A 15,379-nucleotide genomic window follows, 5' to 3' on the forward strand; every position below is an offset into this window, starting at 1 on the left:
CCCCGCCATGGCCGCCAGCAAGCAGCCGGACGCCCAGGACTGCGCTGCTGGGCAGGGGCAAGAGGCTTCAGAGAGCAGGGAAGGATTTTCATCAATGCAAACTCTGTCCTCCTGGGACACCGTGCCCGCCCCCCACAGGCACACACACACACACACACACACACACACACACACACACACACTCAGAACAGACCCGCTGTCCTGAACCTGGGAGCAGCCCCACCCTTGGAGAGGGAAAAGGAAGTCAGTCTCTCTCTCTCTCTCTCTCTCTCTCTCTCTCTCCCACACACACACACACACACACACACACACACACATGTGAGGACACACATCTCCCACAGGTACTGCTGAGCCACTGGACGTGAGAAGTTTCTGGATTCCACAGTGCAGAATCCCCCCAGGGAAGGTGGGAGAGGCAGGCGCCTCTGGCCACGGTGCCCGGGGCTCTCGCGTGGCTCAGGACCTGGCACAGGAGACACGGCCCAGGCCACCGGCCACAGCCAAGTTCACTTTACATTTGGGTTCTCTGAGCTGGGCCAGGAGCAAGTGCTCAGAAGAGCTCATCACAGAAGCCCTTTCGAGAAGTTTCCATTCAAGACAGCTGTGCGTCTTTCCAGAAAATGCCGGTGTCATCTCGTCTCTGCCCTCGGCTCTCCCAAGCGGGCTTTGGGCCTGGTGCTTGGAGGTCACCCCTGAACTTGCTTCCCCTCCAGCGCGGGCCTGGCCACCATTCACTCACTCACAGCTCCCTGGGCTAGAACGTGCGAGCAGCTCAGCTCGGGCCGCCAAAGCATGTCCGGCCTTCCAGGCCTCTCCTGCCTGCCCAGCCCAGCCCCCACCTTCTGGAGACCCCAGCCTCACAATGAAATCATCGAAGATCGCCCTCCTTCCTTCACTCCCCACCCCCAAGCCCTCAGAAAGCCCTGATACTCCTTGCATTTTATGGTTTCCTACCATTTTTAGGACAAAAAGGCAGACTAAGGGTTTCCCCATCCATGCTCAACTCCCCGCTCCTGGGCTTGGCTAGCTTCCCTCAGCGGACCAAACTTGATCCTGAAACTACTCCCTCGCGGAGGGCTCATCTCCACTCCAGCCTCAGCCAGCCAGTCACACCTCCACCCACCTCTCACTGCTCACGTGCTTTCTCTTTCTTTCCTTTTTCTTCCTTTCTTCTTTCCTTCCTTCCTTCCTCTCTCTCTCTCTCTTTCTTTCTTTCTTTCCTTTCTATCTCACAGTACTGGAGATTTGAATTTACATGTTTGAGCTTGCTAGGCATGCTCTGACCCTTATCATATCACTTTTTATTTATTTATGTATTGCCAGTTGTGCGGCCTGAACTCTGGGCCTGGGCGCTGTCCCTCAGCTCTTCAGCTCAAGGCTAGCGCTCTACCACTTGAGCCACAGCGCCACTTCCTGCTTTTTCTGCTTATGTGGTGCTGAGAAATCAAACTCAGGGCCTCATGCATGCAAAGCAAGTACTCTACCACTGAGCCACCTCCTAGCCATCACTTTTTATTTCTTATTAGCACTCATATTTTTATGAAAGTATCTCTTCACATTTTTGTTAATTTTTTTATCTTTTATTTGTATTATCATCATAAAGGTGCTAAGAGAGGGGCTGCAGTTACATGTCAGGTAAAGGGTATATTTCTTAGGCCAGGTGCCGGTGGCTCACGCCTGTGATCCTAGTTACTCAAGAGGCTGAGATCTGAGGATCCCATTTGGAAGACAGCCTGGGCAGGAAAGTCTGTGAGACTCTTATCTTCAATTAATCACAGAAAAAGCCAGAAGTGGTGTGTGGCTCAAGTGGTAGAGCACTACTCTTGAGCAAAAGGCTCAGGGACTGTGCCCAAGTCCAGAGTTTGAGCTCCAGGACCAGCAAAAACAAAAAGTGTATTTCTTTTTGGACAATGTCACCTCTTCCCTCCCTCTTTCCCAGTTTCCCCTTTGTTTCATTAATGTTTTTAAGGACTAACACACACACTGAAGTGTGTTGTTAGTCAGCTGCTTATTGCTGTGAGAAAATACCAGTGAAGCCAGACTCATACTTCCTCACTTCCCGGGAGGCTGAGATCTGAGGATCATGATTCTGACAATTCAGACAAACCCAAGAGACTCTTATCTCAAAGTAACCAGCAAAAATCAGAAGTGGAAGTATGGCTCAAGTGGTAGTGTGCCAACCCTGAGTGAAAAAGCCAAGCAACAGTGTGAGGCCCTGAGATCAAACCCTGGTACTAGTGCATGCACAAGTGCCACGCACGCGTGCACACACAGGTGCACAGACACACAGACACACACACTGAGAAGATGACTTAAAAGGAGTGGAGAGTTACTTTGGCTCGCAGCTGTGCTTTGGATGGTGGCCGGTGCTGAGGGAGTGGCGGGGGAGGGGACAAGGACAGAGTTCACAGCGCAAGTCCCTGCTGACCTACTTCCGCCATGCCTGCCCCTCCCCGGCTCATCTGGCTATAAATGAGGTTAGCACACTCAGCAGCCAATTCCTCTCCCCAGCGCCCCTCGCTGGGGACCAGGCCCCTGAGTAGGGCCTTTTAGGGGGACGCTTCATATCCAAACCCTATAAATCCTGTTTACAAATTCATGCAGGTTTTTTTTATCATGTAAGCTCCACCCAAGTTAACAGAAAACATCTCTAGAGCACCCCAAAGTATCATTTCCCCCCCTGCCCCCCACTACACAGCCCACAGTACTGGGGATTGAACCCATGGCCTTGAGTTTGCCAGATAAAGTATGCTACTACTTGAGCCACGCCCCCAGTCCCATTCTGACTGTGTCCCCTTGAACTTTGAGCATGTGGAGTCGGGATGGGGCTCCCAGCCCAGCTTCGCTGCTCCACAGCTGCCTGCGCGGCCCACCCACCCTCCACAGCGGGCGGGTTGCGGGCTGCAGCTGGTCACAGACCCGCATGGCTGAATAGAGCCGGGTTCTAGCACTGCACCACGATGCATGCGCTCCTCCTCAGCCCCCCGCCGACCTGTCCATATCCATCATTTCCTGTGCGGGGATTTTATGAATGCAGCTTCTCTGAATCTCCTTGGGCCTGGCTTCTTGTGAACTAGGCATGGCCATCTGTCAGCTCTGGACCTGAGGCGCCAGAGGGCCAAAGTCACTGCCTAGAACCTTCTCTCAGCACTGGTTCTGTTCTGCACTGGCATGGGCTCCACACCACACCAGCACTTGGTAGCTGCAGTCTTTTCCTCTCTAGTTGCTTGTTCTAGTAGTTATGAGTTCTGTGTGTGTGTGTGCCAGTGCTGGGTTTGAACTCAGGGCATGGGTGCTGTTCAAGACTAGCTGTTTGCCAGTTGAGCCACACTTCCACTTCTGGGTTTTTGGTGGTTCATTGGAGATAAGTCTCATGGACTTTCTTACCTGGGCTGGCTTTAAATTATGATCCTCAGATCTCAGCCTCCTGAATAGCTAGGATTACAGGAGAGAGCCACCAGTGCTCAGCAGGTTTTCTCTTGAGTAATTAAGCTTGAGTTCCTTTCCATACTTACCACACCACTCTGTCTTGGCCTGTGTATTTATTACAGCAGGATTTAAAAAACATACTCCAGATAGGAATTGTGTGTCAGAGCCTGCAATGGAGCCTCTGCATGAAGTGCTTACACGTTTCCTGTCTCTGCGCTGGGTGACTGGAGGTTTTGAGGTGGCACAGGCTGTTTGGCCTTACCAGTGTTTCCTAGAACCCAGCACCAGGCCCAGCCCATAGCTGGGAATTCAAACATTTGAATTCCATATGTTGGGACTTCTGGACTGGATTTCATAGGGAGAAAATGGGGGGAGTCCACCCATTCCTGACACTTTCTTAAATTAAGAGGCTGAGCCAGGTGCCTGCCAGTGGCTCCCGCCTGTAATCTTAGCTTCTTGGGAGGCAGGAAAGTTCATTAAGACCTCCTTCTCAATACATAGCTGGGCACAACAGCACATGCCTGCCATCCTAAGGTATACACAAGAGGCTGAAATTAGGAGGCTTATCGTTCCAGGCCATCCCAGGCAGAAAGTCTGCAAGACTGTTTCTCCACGAGAAGTTGGACACGGCTGTGCATGCCGGCCATCTCATCTGCTACAGGAAGCCTAAAATAGGTGGATCGAAGTCCAGGTGCACATTCACATACAAAGGCTTACTCCTAGGGGAGGAATACAAGGGTACAATGTCTATGTGCTTCTGATCATATAAAATAATATTTAGCAAAACAAACTACAGAAAATGGAAACAAGAGGATTTTTTTCTCAATGCTTTTACTCTCCCTTTGGGAGGGTAAGAGGAGCATAAAAATGGAGGGACAAAGGATGAATAAATGTAGCATTAGTACTCACTAGACACTGTGGAAAATGAACTATACAACTTGTGGGTGGGAATGGGAGGGAAAAATTGGGAGAGAGCCAGGAAAGGGGTGACATTGTCCAAAGAGAAATGTACTCATTATCTGACTTATATAACTGTAGCCCCTCTGTATAAATTTATAATAACAATTATAAAAATAAAAAGAAGAGCTCACGCCTATAATCCTAGTTACTTGGGTGGCTGATATTTGAGGATCGAGGTTCAAAGCCAGCCTGGGCAAGAAAGTCTGTGAGACTCTTATCTCCAATAAACTACCAGAAAACCGGAAGTGGTGCTGTGGCTCAAGTGGTAGAGTGCTAGCCTTGAACTGAAGAGCTCAGGGACAGCACCCAGGCCCAGAGTTCAAGCCCCATGACTGACAAATAAAAAAAAAAAAAGTAAAAAGTAAAAAATAAAAAGAAGTCTAGGTGCATGCCTGGATGGGAAGCTAGATCTTAACTAAACAGCAAAAATGGAGTTGGAGGCATGGCTCAAGCAGTAAAACACTTGCTTGGCAGACTTGAAGCCCTGAGTTCTCTTAAGGTGGAACAGGCCCTAGGAACAATCCAGCAAAATTCAAGACAGTAAATTATATATCAAATGGTCATTTTAACCATATTAAATGGAGAGGAAAACTGGACAAAACGTCTCAATTAAAGATTGATACAATGTTTGTGCAATGGCTGAGACTGCAGCAAGGCTTCATTCACCAACAAAAATACCTTCTGAGAATTTGGCCATTTGGCCATTTGATCACTGTGCAAGTATCAGAGTGCACAAACACAAGCTTAGAAGCCTACAAGGCACCAGACATACTGAGCTTCTAGAACTCTTGAAGAATGTAGGTGTCAGAGGCACCGGCCCTTTTAACATCCCAAAACCTAATTGTTAACAACAGACTGCTATGACTGGAAATGGGTACCATGTTACTGGAAGATCATGGGGTTTGAACTCAGGGCTTTGTACTTGTGGAACAGGTGCTGTACCACTTGAGCCATGCCCTCTGCCTGGGATGCACAAGTTCTGGAGTGAACTGCTCCGGTGGGTGTGGGGATGGACGTCACATAGCATTTTCAGTGGACACTCGATACCCGACTCATCTCAATGTCTGTAAGAGGTGGCTATGAACATCCTCTAATCCTATAGCGTGGTGATCCATGCCTGCATCCTAGCTACTCAGGAGGCTGAGATTTGTGGTTCAAAGCCAGCCCAAGCAGGAAAGTCCATGAGACTCCTTAGTTAACCAGCAAAAAGCTGGGAGACAGGTGCTGTCAGTTTGGGCATTACTGGTGATGCTCTTAATGTCTGGTTCTGGCTCCTGTCTGCTAGATATCTTGGCACTAATGATTGTCTGCCATTACCAGAGGCTGTGCCATTACCAGAGCTTCCCTCGCTGGCTTTCGCACCATTGATGCTTGGTGCATGAACAGTCATTGGGAACATGTTTCCCCGGTACTTACCTCTAGGTTACCTGGCTTGCTTGCTTGTTTTTATTTTTTCCCAGTGTCAAAACCCCCCAAATCCTGGTCAGAGAGGACCTATGCAGTTCACAGTCATGTCATGCAAGGACCAACGCCACACCGAGGACCATGAGAGGCAGGTGTCTTCTGTGGGAGCAGGGAATTCAGTGTGGAGAGGAGGTGGTTTAGCATGGATCTTGGAGTGGTGTACTGGAACTGGATATGGCAGGAATTCTAGCGTGCATAGCTTTACAGATCTATCACTGTATGTACACACACACACACACACACACACACACACATACACCCTGAGATGGTCAAGAAGCAGTGATACCTAGGGGTAATGAACATACCCAGTGCTCAGATTTTGGGTCCTCAATACCATTCCTACAGTGAATGAACCAGTCGCTGGAGAAGTCTCTAATCCCATGCCTGAGAAAAGCAGAAGACAAGTCTGTAATCTGTGTCGAAGTAAGGAATGGTAGTGACGTAGCCAAGGACAAAGGCCGGCTGGGAATGGACAGTTCGTGTGTCATTTATGGCTCATGGAATGTAGATGCTTACTGTGTGCACAAAAGGGAAACATGTTTCCAATGCAATGGTGCGAAAGCCAGCGGGAAAAGCTTGATTTGCAGAGCCTCTGGTAAAGGCAGACAACCATTAATATGGAGACACCTAGCAGATACCAGCCAGAACCAGACATTAAGAGTCTATCACCAGTAATGGCTCCAAGTGACAGCACCTGTCTCCCAGTCTTCCTGGAGGACACAGCGTGCCTCTGGGCACTCAATGCGCAGACTCACCATCAAACCACAAGGGGACATCACAGCCATGTTGAGCAATGTCCCAAACCCTTAAAAAAATGTCAAGGTGTGAGCCAGGAACCGGCGGCTCACGCCCATAATCCTAACTACTCAGGAGACTGAGATCTGAGGATCGCAGTTCAAAGCCAGCCTGAGCAAAAAAAAAAAAAAAAAAAGTCTGTGAGACACTTATCTCCAATTAACTACCAGAAAATGGGAAGTGATGCTGTGGCTCAAGTGGTAGAGCGCTAGCCTTGAGCTGAAGAGCTGGGGGACAGCGCCCAGGCCCAGAGTTCAGGCCCCATGAATGATGGGGAAAAAAAAAAAAGTCAAGGTGTGGCACAGGGCCTAGATGGGAAATGGCTCCATACTGAAGGAGATTGGAGACACTGTCCCTCCACACACCAACCGCATGGGGATGGCAGCCTAGGCTTTTTTTTCCCTTAAAAATTGTTAGCTGTGCTACAGTTGTGAAAGAGAACTCCCCATTCTGAAGAAGCACCTCAAGTGCCCAGGTGTCTGTCAGGACACAAGCTGGACGGAAGGTGTCAGGGCACAAGCTGGACGGAAGCTTGTTGGGGCATTAAGCACACACTGTGGGTTGAGCGTGCCTAGCACGCACAAAGCCCGAGGTTTCATCCTCAGCACCACAAAGCATGATTCTGTCCACCTACAACAATGCTGCCGTGCGAGGCTTAACCAAGAGCTCTGTGCTGTTTCGACAACTTTTCCCTAAAGCTGAAGCTATTTTAAAAAACAGTGCCCCACGCCCAAAGCACTACTTTTCAGCCCCGCATTACAGCTCCAGCAACAGCGGTGATAGCAATCAATTTTGGCATGACAATGGGTGCAAACCATATCTAGGGCCTGGCAAGCGGCGGATGCCACAGGAAGGCACAACGCTGGCGGAAGAGTCTTCCTGTGGACGGTGGAAAAGAAGAGCCTGGATTACAGGACATAAACAAAGACTGCCTAATTTAAAGAAACGCAGGGGTCATGAAGAACCTGGCATCACCAAGACATTTTGCTACTAAATTCAGAATGGAATTTTCTGTCAATGACCTAGTTTCAATTTTTTTTTAAATTAAAGGAACTGTTACATGATTTTTTGGGGGGAGGAGGAGGTCAGTTGTGGGACTTGAACTCTGTCCCTCAGCTCTTGAGCTCAAGGCGAGCACTCTACCACTTGAGCCACAGCACAACTTCTGGTTTTCTTAGTGGTTTATTGGAGAAAAGTCTCACGGACTTTCCTGCCTGGGATGGCTTTGAACCACGATCCTCAGATCTCAGCCTCCTGAGTTGCTAGAATTACATGTGAGCCACTGACACCCGGCTGTTAAGTGATAAAGCAAATTATTCAAATGCAGTAAAACATTTTGATTTTGATTCAGATGTGGTAAGGATACTTTTGAGATGATCGAGAAAATCATATATGGTGTGTGCATAAATATTGAGTTAATATGATTAGGCATGACTTCTCTTAAGGGAATCTTCTAGCTAGGTTTTGCTTTAAAATACTCAGCAAAGAAGTGATATTGTCCAAAAAGGAAATATACTCATCACCCCCCCTGCAACATCCTTAGAATAATAAAATTATATAAAAATGTCAATACCTAGTGAAGCTCATTATATTAGGGAAGAGTTTATCAAATGGTCTATTCTGTATGTTTGAATGTTTTCATTAAAAACTGAATTTCGGAAAAGCCTAGTTGAAGGTGGCAAGCAGTGACGCGAGCTGGATGTCTCAGGAGCGGAGGTGTGCGTCAGGCTGCAGGGAGCCGGCCGGATGTCTCAGGAGCGGAGGTGTGCGTCAGGCTGCAGGGAGGCGGCCGGATGTCTCAGGAGCGGTGTGCAGGTGTGTGTCAGGCTGCAGGGAGGCGGCTAGCAGTAAGGGGCTGGCAGAGCACAAGCCACACCCCAACCTCAGGACCTCTACAGCCATGGACCACGCAGCTGCACGTCCTCTTCCTTTTTATGTAAACACATTTTTTCTTTTGGCCAGTGCTGGGGGTTGAACTCAGGGCCTGGGCGCTGTCCCTGAGCTACTTTTGCTCAAGGCTAGTGCTCTACCACTTGAGCCACAGCCCCACTTCCAGCTTTTTCTGTGTATGTGGCACTGAGGAATCGAACCCAGGGCTTCATGCATGCAAGGCAAGCGCTCTACCACTCAGACACTTCGCAGCCCTGTATACACACATATTAGTATCTATGGTACACTTCAGTTCTCTGGGTGGCAGACACTGAAGAGCTCCTGAAGTCGCTGGGCATCAGCCTCACCTGGCGTCACAGGGACTGCGCAGCCGCCACCGGACACGGTGCCAGCGGCTTCTCATCTCCCACCAGCTTTCTTTTCCCCAATTTGTTCCCAACCCACAAAGCACCAATTGCTTCAGGGCCCACTGCAAACAAACTCTGAAAACCCAGCGAAGTTCTCTGCTCCAGCACGAGGCCCATCGCTTGAACAGGGTGAGCTGGCACGGGCCGCCATGGAGTCAAGGCCAGCAGCCCTCTGCTGTGCTCTCCCTCAGCGCTCATGAAAGCTCCCGCAGGGCTGGCCAGCAGGCGCCCTGAGGCTGCTCAGGACCTCCTAAAGCCATTTCCCAACTGGGCCTCCCCATGATGGCATTTGAGCCGCTGTGGAAGAGCACGCTGGTGAGCCCGCAAGCTCCTCTTTCTTACAACTAAGCCTAGCTCCATCTCTATATTCTAGCTCCCTAAAAGGAGCCAAGTAGAGAGGTGTACCAGCCCTTCCTCATGACCGCTACACGGGCACGAAGTGTGTCCTTCAGCAGCCACCTTGCATCTTGAGGATGGAAACTACAGTCAGGGTGGCAAATAGGAAGGGGGTCCTGCAACCTGGACTTGATGACCCCCAACTCCTTCCAGAAGTAAACCACCTCAGGGCATCGTTGCTTGGGTCTTCTGTTATATACCACAGACTCAACATTGACCCAACAACTATTCTCAGGTCCATCTGCCTCCTGTTCAGGAAGGAATTCAAAGAAAAAGGCAATTCACTGCCCAAGGCCACTAGTGGCGCCCTCCCGTAGTGGGGTGGGGTGGAGGGGGAGGGCAACTGCAGCACACCATGTTGTTCCAGCTCCTCTCCATGGGGGGGAGGGAGGACCTCTTTCAGGTGGCAGAGCAGCTGGGGGGCAATGGGGTGCCATGACAGCTTTCAGGGGGGCAGAGCAGCTCTCAGAGAAGCCCAGCTGCGAACGGAACGACCGCTATAATCATTACTTCACTTGTAAAGCCCTCCCAGTGATGTCTGGCAGAAGCTCCTCTTGCAGGCTTTGGCTCCTGGCCTGCAGTAGTTCCCAAAGCTGTATGTGGCCGTCACCCCTAACACCTGTAAAATGAGCCTCACACATCTGGTGGCTTCAAGGTTCCCAGACACACACCCCAAGGTCCCAGCAAGCATAGTAGGCTCACACTCAGCAGGGAAAGGTTGAACTCAAGCAGGACCAGAGTCCTGAGAAACTCATCAGCAAGAGGCCAACGCCGGTGTAGGAGGAGCACCCACCTGCCATGCGACCATCCACCACACGCACACGGTGCTCCTTCTATAAAGACCTTTACATCCCAAAAGCAGCATACAGAAATATGTGCTTTTCTAAGGCCCACTCTGTTCCCTCAGATTTATATGGACTTTTTATACCTTAACTCATCACAAAAAAAATTTTTTTTTTGAGTCCGGTCATGGGGCCTGAATTCTGGGCCTGGGCGCTGTCCCTCAGCTCTTCAGCTCAAGGCTAGTGCTCTACCACTTGAGCCACAGCACCACTTCCGGCTTTTTTCTTTTTGCTTATGTGGTGCTGAGGAATCGAACCCAGGGCCTCAGGCATGCAAGGTAAGTGCTTTACCACTGCGCCACCTTCCCAGCCCACTCATCACAAATTTTGAAATAGTGTGGTTGTGCTTGTATGTATAAAAATAGCTGCCCCAAAAATCGTTTAAAATAAAGCTGGAAGCACCATGATCTATCCTGGAATCCGAAACAACCCAAAACAAAATAACCTTGCACTGAGAAGAGTCAATGAAAACCAAGTCCTTGATTCAACAAATCAATAAAACTCATTTTACGCTCTTGTGAACATGGCCTTGCCACCTTCGGTGAAAGGGCTGGCATCCGAGTAGCATGCCGGCTATTACCACATGATAGGCAAGAAAAGGTAATGCTGGGAAGATGCTCTGCCAGAGGATACCACCCGCCAACATCAACCACCAGTCATGCGAGAGCCAATTCAGACCGCTCCCCTTCTACGCAAGTAACCCTGCTGACACAAGACCATGACCACAAGACACCATGAAGAACCACCTTGGAAGCCCTTCCCAAAGCAGGGAATAGAACACTATAAGGAAGTAGTTGTAAGTCAATGTGAAGGCAATTATATTATGCAGCAATGGTGTCCAGACCACCCACCTTGGGAAAAATCCTGAAACTGGAAATGTTTTTTAAACCTGAGAATTACAAAGTAATAAATAGCCAGGCACTGGTGGCTGTGATCCTAACTACTCAAGAGGCTGAGATTGGAGGATTACAGTTCAAAGCCAGCCAAGGCAAGAAAGTCCATGAGGCTTTTATCTCCAATTAACCACCAAAAAGTTAGAGCTTTTGGAACTGTAGCTTGAGAGAGAGACTCGAGCAAAAAAGTTAGGGGGGACTGCCCTGGTCCAGAGTTCAAGCCAGTACAGGAACAACATTAAATAAAGGAGAGTCAAGTTCCAGAGACTCACGTCTATAATCCTAGCTACTCAAGACTTCGATTTGAGGATTGTGGTTTAAAGCCAGCTGGGGCAGGAAAAGTCCATGAGTGTTCTATCTCCAATTAACTATCAAAAGTCAGAAGTGGAGCTGTTGCTCAAATAGTAAAGCACTAGCCTTGAGCAAACAAAGGGACAGCACTCAGGCCTGGCATTAAATAAAAGAACAATGTACACAATACAAGTGCCCCCAGTAGTACCTATATATCTTCAATGTTTGAGAAAAACATTGCATATATATTGCTATGTAGAGATTTTTGTCGTTATTTCCTTACAGAGCATTTGTATTAGGTGTTAGAAGGAATCTATAGACTTAAAGTATACATGAGGAGGTACACAGGTTATAGGAACAGAGCACACAAATTAGCATTAAGGAGTTGAGCACAAAGAGATTCTGTTGTCTGTTAGGGTTTTAGAACCAGTGCCCTGCAGACACCAAGAGACTTTGTCCTAGCTACAGAAGCAGCACAATGGCTGGCCCAGGGGCATGTAACTGCCATCCTCCGCGGTAGCCAGGCTGGCCCAAGAGTGAGGTGAGATCGTACCTCAAAATTAACAAAAATTAAAGGCACTGGAGGCCCTGGAGCACAAGGTCCTGAATTTATTCCCTAGTACCATCCCCAAACAAACCTCACAAAGGGCTGACGCTAGAGCTCAGTGCTTCAAGCACCTGCCTCTTGGCCATGCATACGGTCCTGGGCCCGATCACCGGCACCCCCAGGATGGCCTCCCCTCCCAGAAAAGAAAAACCCTCAGGAAGAATGAAGGAATCACAATTACAGGAAGAAGAGTGGACAAAAGAGAATATGGCAGAGAACTGAGGAAAGACAGGCCTTCCCAGAGAACAGTCCACATAGAAACCGGTCCTAGTTAAGCAAATGGAATCTTCCCTGATTAAAATGGCTTTGTTCTGATATGCCCACTCCACAAATTTTCTAAACTTTATTTTTATTTCTGCTGAACAAATAGCAGAGTCCTATTTAGAAGATGTGGGCTGGCTCCGGGCACACTCAGAAGGTAGTTTCTGGTGATAGGCCAGGAGCACATCCCCAGCTTGGCAGAAAAGGAGTGGCAAAAAAGGAGCGCTGTTCTTCAGCGGCCCGTGTTTACCTTGACCGCTACCACCTCGCACACACCCAGCCAGGCGCCATAGCCACCGCTGGGCCAGGAGCCGGGGCCACCTCTGTCTTGGGAGCCTGCAATGTTGGGAGCTCTTCCACTTCGCCAAGAGGAAAAGTTTAGTGTAAAACTCTGCCTCGATGAAGGCGAATACCAGAGGTGCGCTCAGAGAACACAACCACATTGTTACTTAAGTCCTTTTTTTTTTTTTTTATTTTCCTCCACACTGGCAAAAGTCCGAGGGAGCTTAAAGTTTTGTAAACATTTTAACTATCCCTCCTCCCACCCCCCACTTTTGAATTTACAAAGCAAAGGAGAGTAGGAGTTCCCATCTCCTCATGCTATTTGATCCAAAAACTATATACAAGTTTGAGCAGTCTCTGTATAGTTATTGTACATGTTTAGAGGGAGGGAGGCAAGAAGGGATGAGGACAGTGGTGATCCAAAACAATAAAAATAGAAACCAAATAGAATCCTCCCAGACCCAACTGCTCTCAGAGCCACTCCAGCCTGTCCAGGCACCGGTGATGGCGAGGAAAGGCGCCTCGCCCAGGAGCCGGCCCCACGGCGCCTCCGGCGGGCAGAGCGGAGCAGCTCCGCTGTGACTGGCCGTCCCATGTTCTGTGGGAGTCTGGTGGGGCAGGAAGAGCGTTTGTTTATAAATAGAGCTCAAGCACATTTCTAGGTGATGTGGAGGGGAAGGGGGGAGCTGGGACCAGAAGCCGGCGGTGCAGGCTTCCCGCTGCTGCTCTCGCCCACCGCCCCGCCGCGGCCTCCACCAGAGGGCTTTCCATGGATGAAGATCTTAGAGATGGCCAGGTTTTGTACATTTTTTTTCTTCCAGAAAAGGCAGGCAACTTACCATCCAATCATCTTTAAACAGAACCTTTTGGGGGCATAGCAAGACACACACGCAATGCTCTGAGGAACCAGATGAAATTCCGGGCTTTTATCGGAAGCAAAAGTTTATCCCTATCCAAAATGAAATTATACAAATTCATACATATGGTAAAGATCCTAGCTGTCTCTTAAACGAGACAAATTTTCACAGAAGGGCCCAAAACAAACTGGTCCTAGTCCTCTGAAGTAAAAATATTTATGGGAAAAAAAATCAGTTTTTATAAGAAAGAAAAATTAAGAATAAGTCTCTCTCCCAGGCCACAGGGTTTCTTTTGTCCCGTAAGGTTGGAGCACGCCAGGGGAGAAGTCAGCTTGTTTGCAAGTCACTATCTAATGAAGAAAACATGAATCCTTTCTCCGAAAGGGTGTTCAGAAAGAGCAGGCGACGGATGTGCACCACCAAAACCAATCCACCCTCCACCCCCCTCCACTGGGGGTCTCTTTGATGCAATCCCGAAGTTAGCAGTGGCAATACAACCAGATGGAGAGCTTGGACTGTCTCTGCTGATACCCAAGTCACAGTCCATGGGACACTGTGTTGCTGGCCACTGTCAGTTACCATTGACTCTCTTCATGATTGCACCATTAGACCTCCTGCCCTTACAGGGGGAGAAAAGAAGAAGAAAAAACAAAACAGAAGGAAAAAAAGTGGTAAGGGAAAGTAAGCTGCTATTAGCAGATCCCAACACACTTTCTGGAGACAGCAGATGAAACCACGGCACAGCGACCATGTGCTGCCAACATCAGCCTTGTTGGGGAGCAAATCCCAGCTGCCACCCTGAGACACAGGGTTTGGCCCACTACGTACAGTCTGAGGGGCTCACCAACAAAATTGATTTAAAGAATCTTGGACACAAAGGGCTAGGAGAAAAAGCCTGAGATGATCGATTCTGTGATTTGTTGCAGAGTGACAGAGAGCAAATGACGAGTGCATGATGTGTCCAAGTGGAGAGCGTGTGGTTGGCGGGCAGAGAGAGAGGGTGGGGCAGCAGCGGGCTCAGTAGTCATCCAGAGTCTCAATCTCGCCCATGTTGAGTCGCTCTGATGACGCGTTGACGGAAAACCCTGCGGGGAGGAGAAAAGGGTGATGAGTGACTACCCCAACAATCAAGGAGCCCAGCCCAAGTCCTCAGCAGTAGGCTTGTGTGAATTCAAGTCTTTGAGCAGATTAGCTGGGTAATATAGGGGAGAGCAGAGAAAGCTAAGTCAGAAGACCTGAACAGGTGAAGATTTCAGGTATCAACACCTAGAATCTGCCTTAGAAAAAGCAGTTACTAGCATACCCAGGAAGGCCACAAGCAGTATTCATAAACACTATCTTCACTGGAAAACTGAACACCAGTGGTCACATGTACGTACTCTTTCAATAAAATCCATAATCAGAGGTTGATAAAAATTACAACAAATAGGTCCTGTGTGGAGCAAGCGACTCTCAGAAAGCTTTCCAGCTTCTCCACCTGGGATGAATTCCCAAACTGTTTCAGCTGCCCTTTGAAAACCAAAAACAAACAGGCGATGCCTTCTACTCCCTCTGCTCCCTCCACTCCAAAAGCGCTTGTTACCATTGGTGGGTTTTCACACCCGTTTTTTGGTACCTCAATGCTCAAGCTTTCAAATAAACACTCATCTGAAATGTTCCAATAACAAACAAGAAAGCCTTACATAATAAAACAGCTTAATTAACTGACTCAAAATATCACGATTTGAAAAAATAAACACACTTGTTTACTAAGGAGCTTGCAGAGGAAGCGGCTGAGCCGTCCCAAAACCCTACCCAAGCCCACCAGCCAACGGTCGCCCATCTGCAAAAGACCTTTCTTCCCTGGAAATAACAAGTCTTAGTTCTTATTTTTGAAGTCATGATTTAGTTAGGTAAGCCCAAGAACCTAAAGACCAAGTATCTATGAAAGGTGGCATATGTTTAAAAATAGCTTATCTCTGATCAAGCAAAATAATATTTATTGAGATGAACTCCAGGAAATGGA

General features: G+C 48.7%; 1 protein-coding gene across 3 annotated transcripts in view; it reads right to left on the reverse strand.

Moving 5' to 3' along the window:
• Positions 1-13,414: 13,414 nt before the first annotated feature.
• The window catches only part of Gigyf2 (GRB10 interacting GYF protein 2), a 148,667-nt gene continuing 146,702 nt past the window's right edge, over positions 13,415-15,379 (reverse strand). For all 3 annotated transcript variants that reach the window (XM_042679050.1, XM_042679049.1, XM_042679048.1), the window contains exon 29: positions 13,415-14,459. In XM_042679050.1, coding sequence (XP_042534984.1) covers positions 14,392-14,459 — 68 coding nt within the window. In that variant the 3' untranslated portion in view covers positions 13,415-14,391. The remainder of the gene's footprint in view (positions 14,460-15,379) is intronic.

The sequence above is a fragment of the Dipodomys spectabilis genome, unplaced genomic scaffold (assembly GCF_019054845.1).
Source record: "Dipodomys spectabilis isolate Male_0828 unplaced genomic scaffold, ASM1905484v1 ptg000051l, whole genome shotgun sequence".
In the NCBI taxonomy this organism is placed as follows: domain Eukaryota; kingdom Metazoa; phylum Chordata; class Mammalia; order Rodentia; family Heteromyidae; genus Dipodomys; species Dipodomys spectabilis.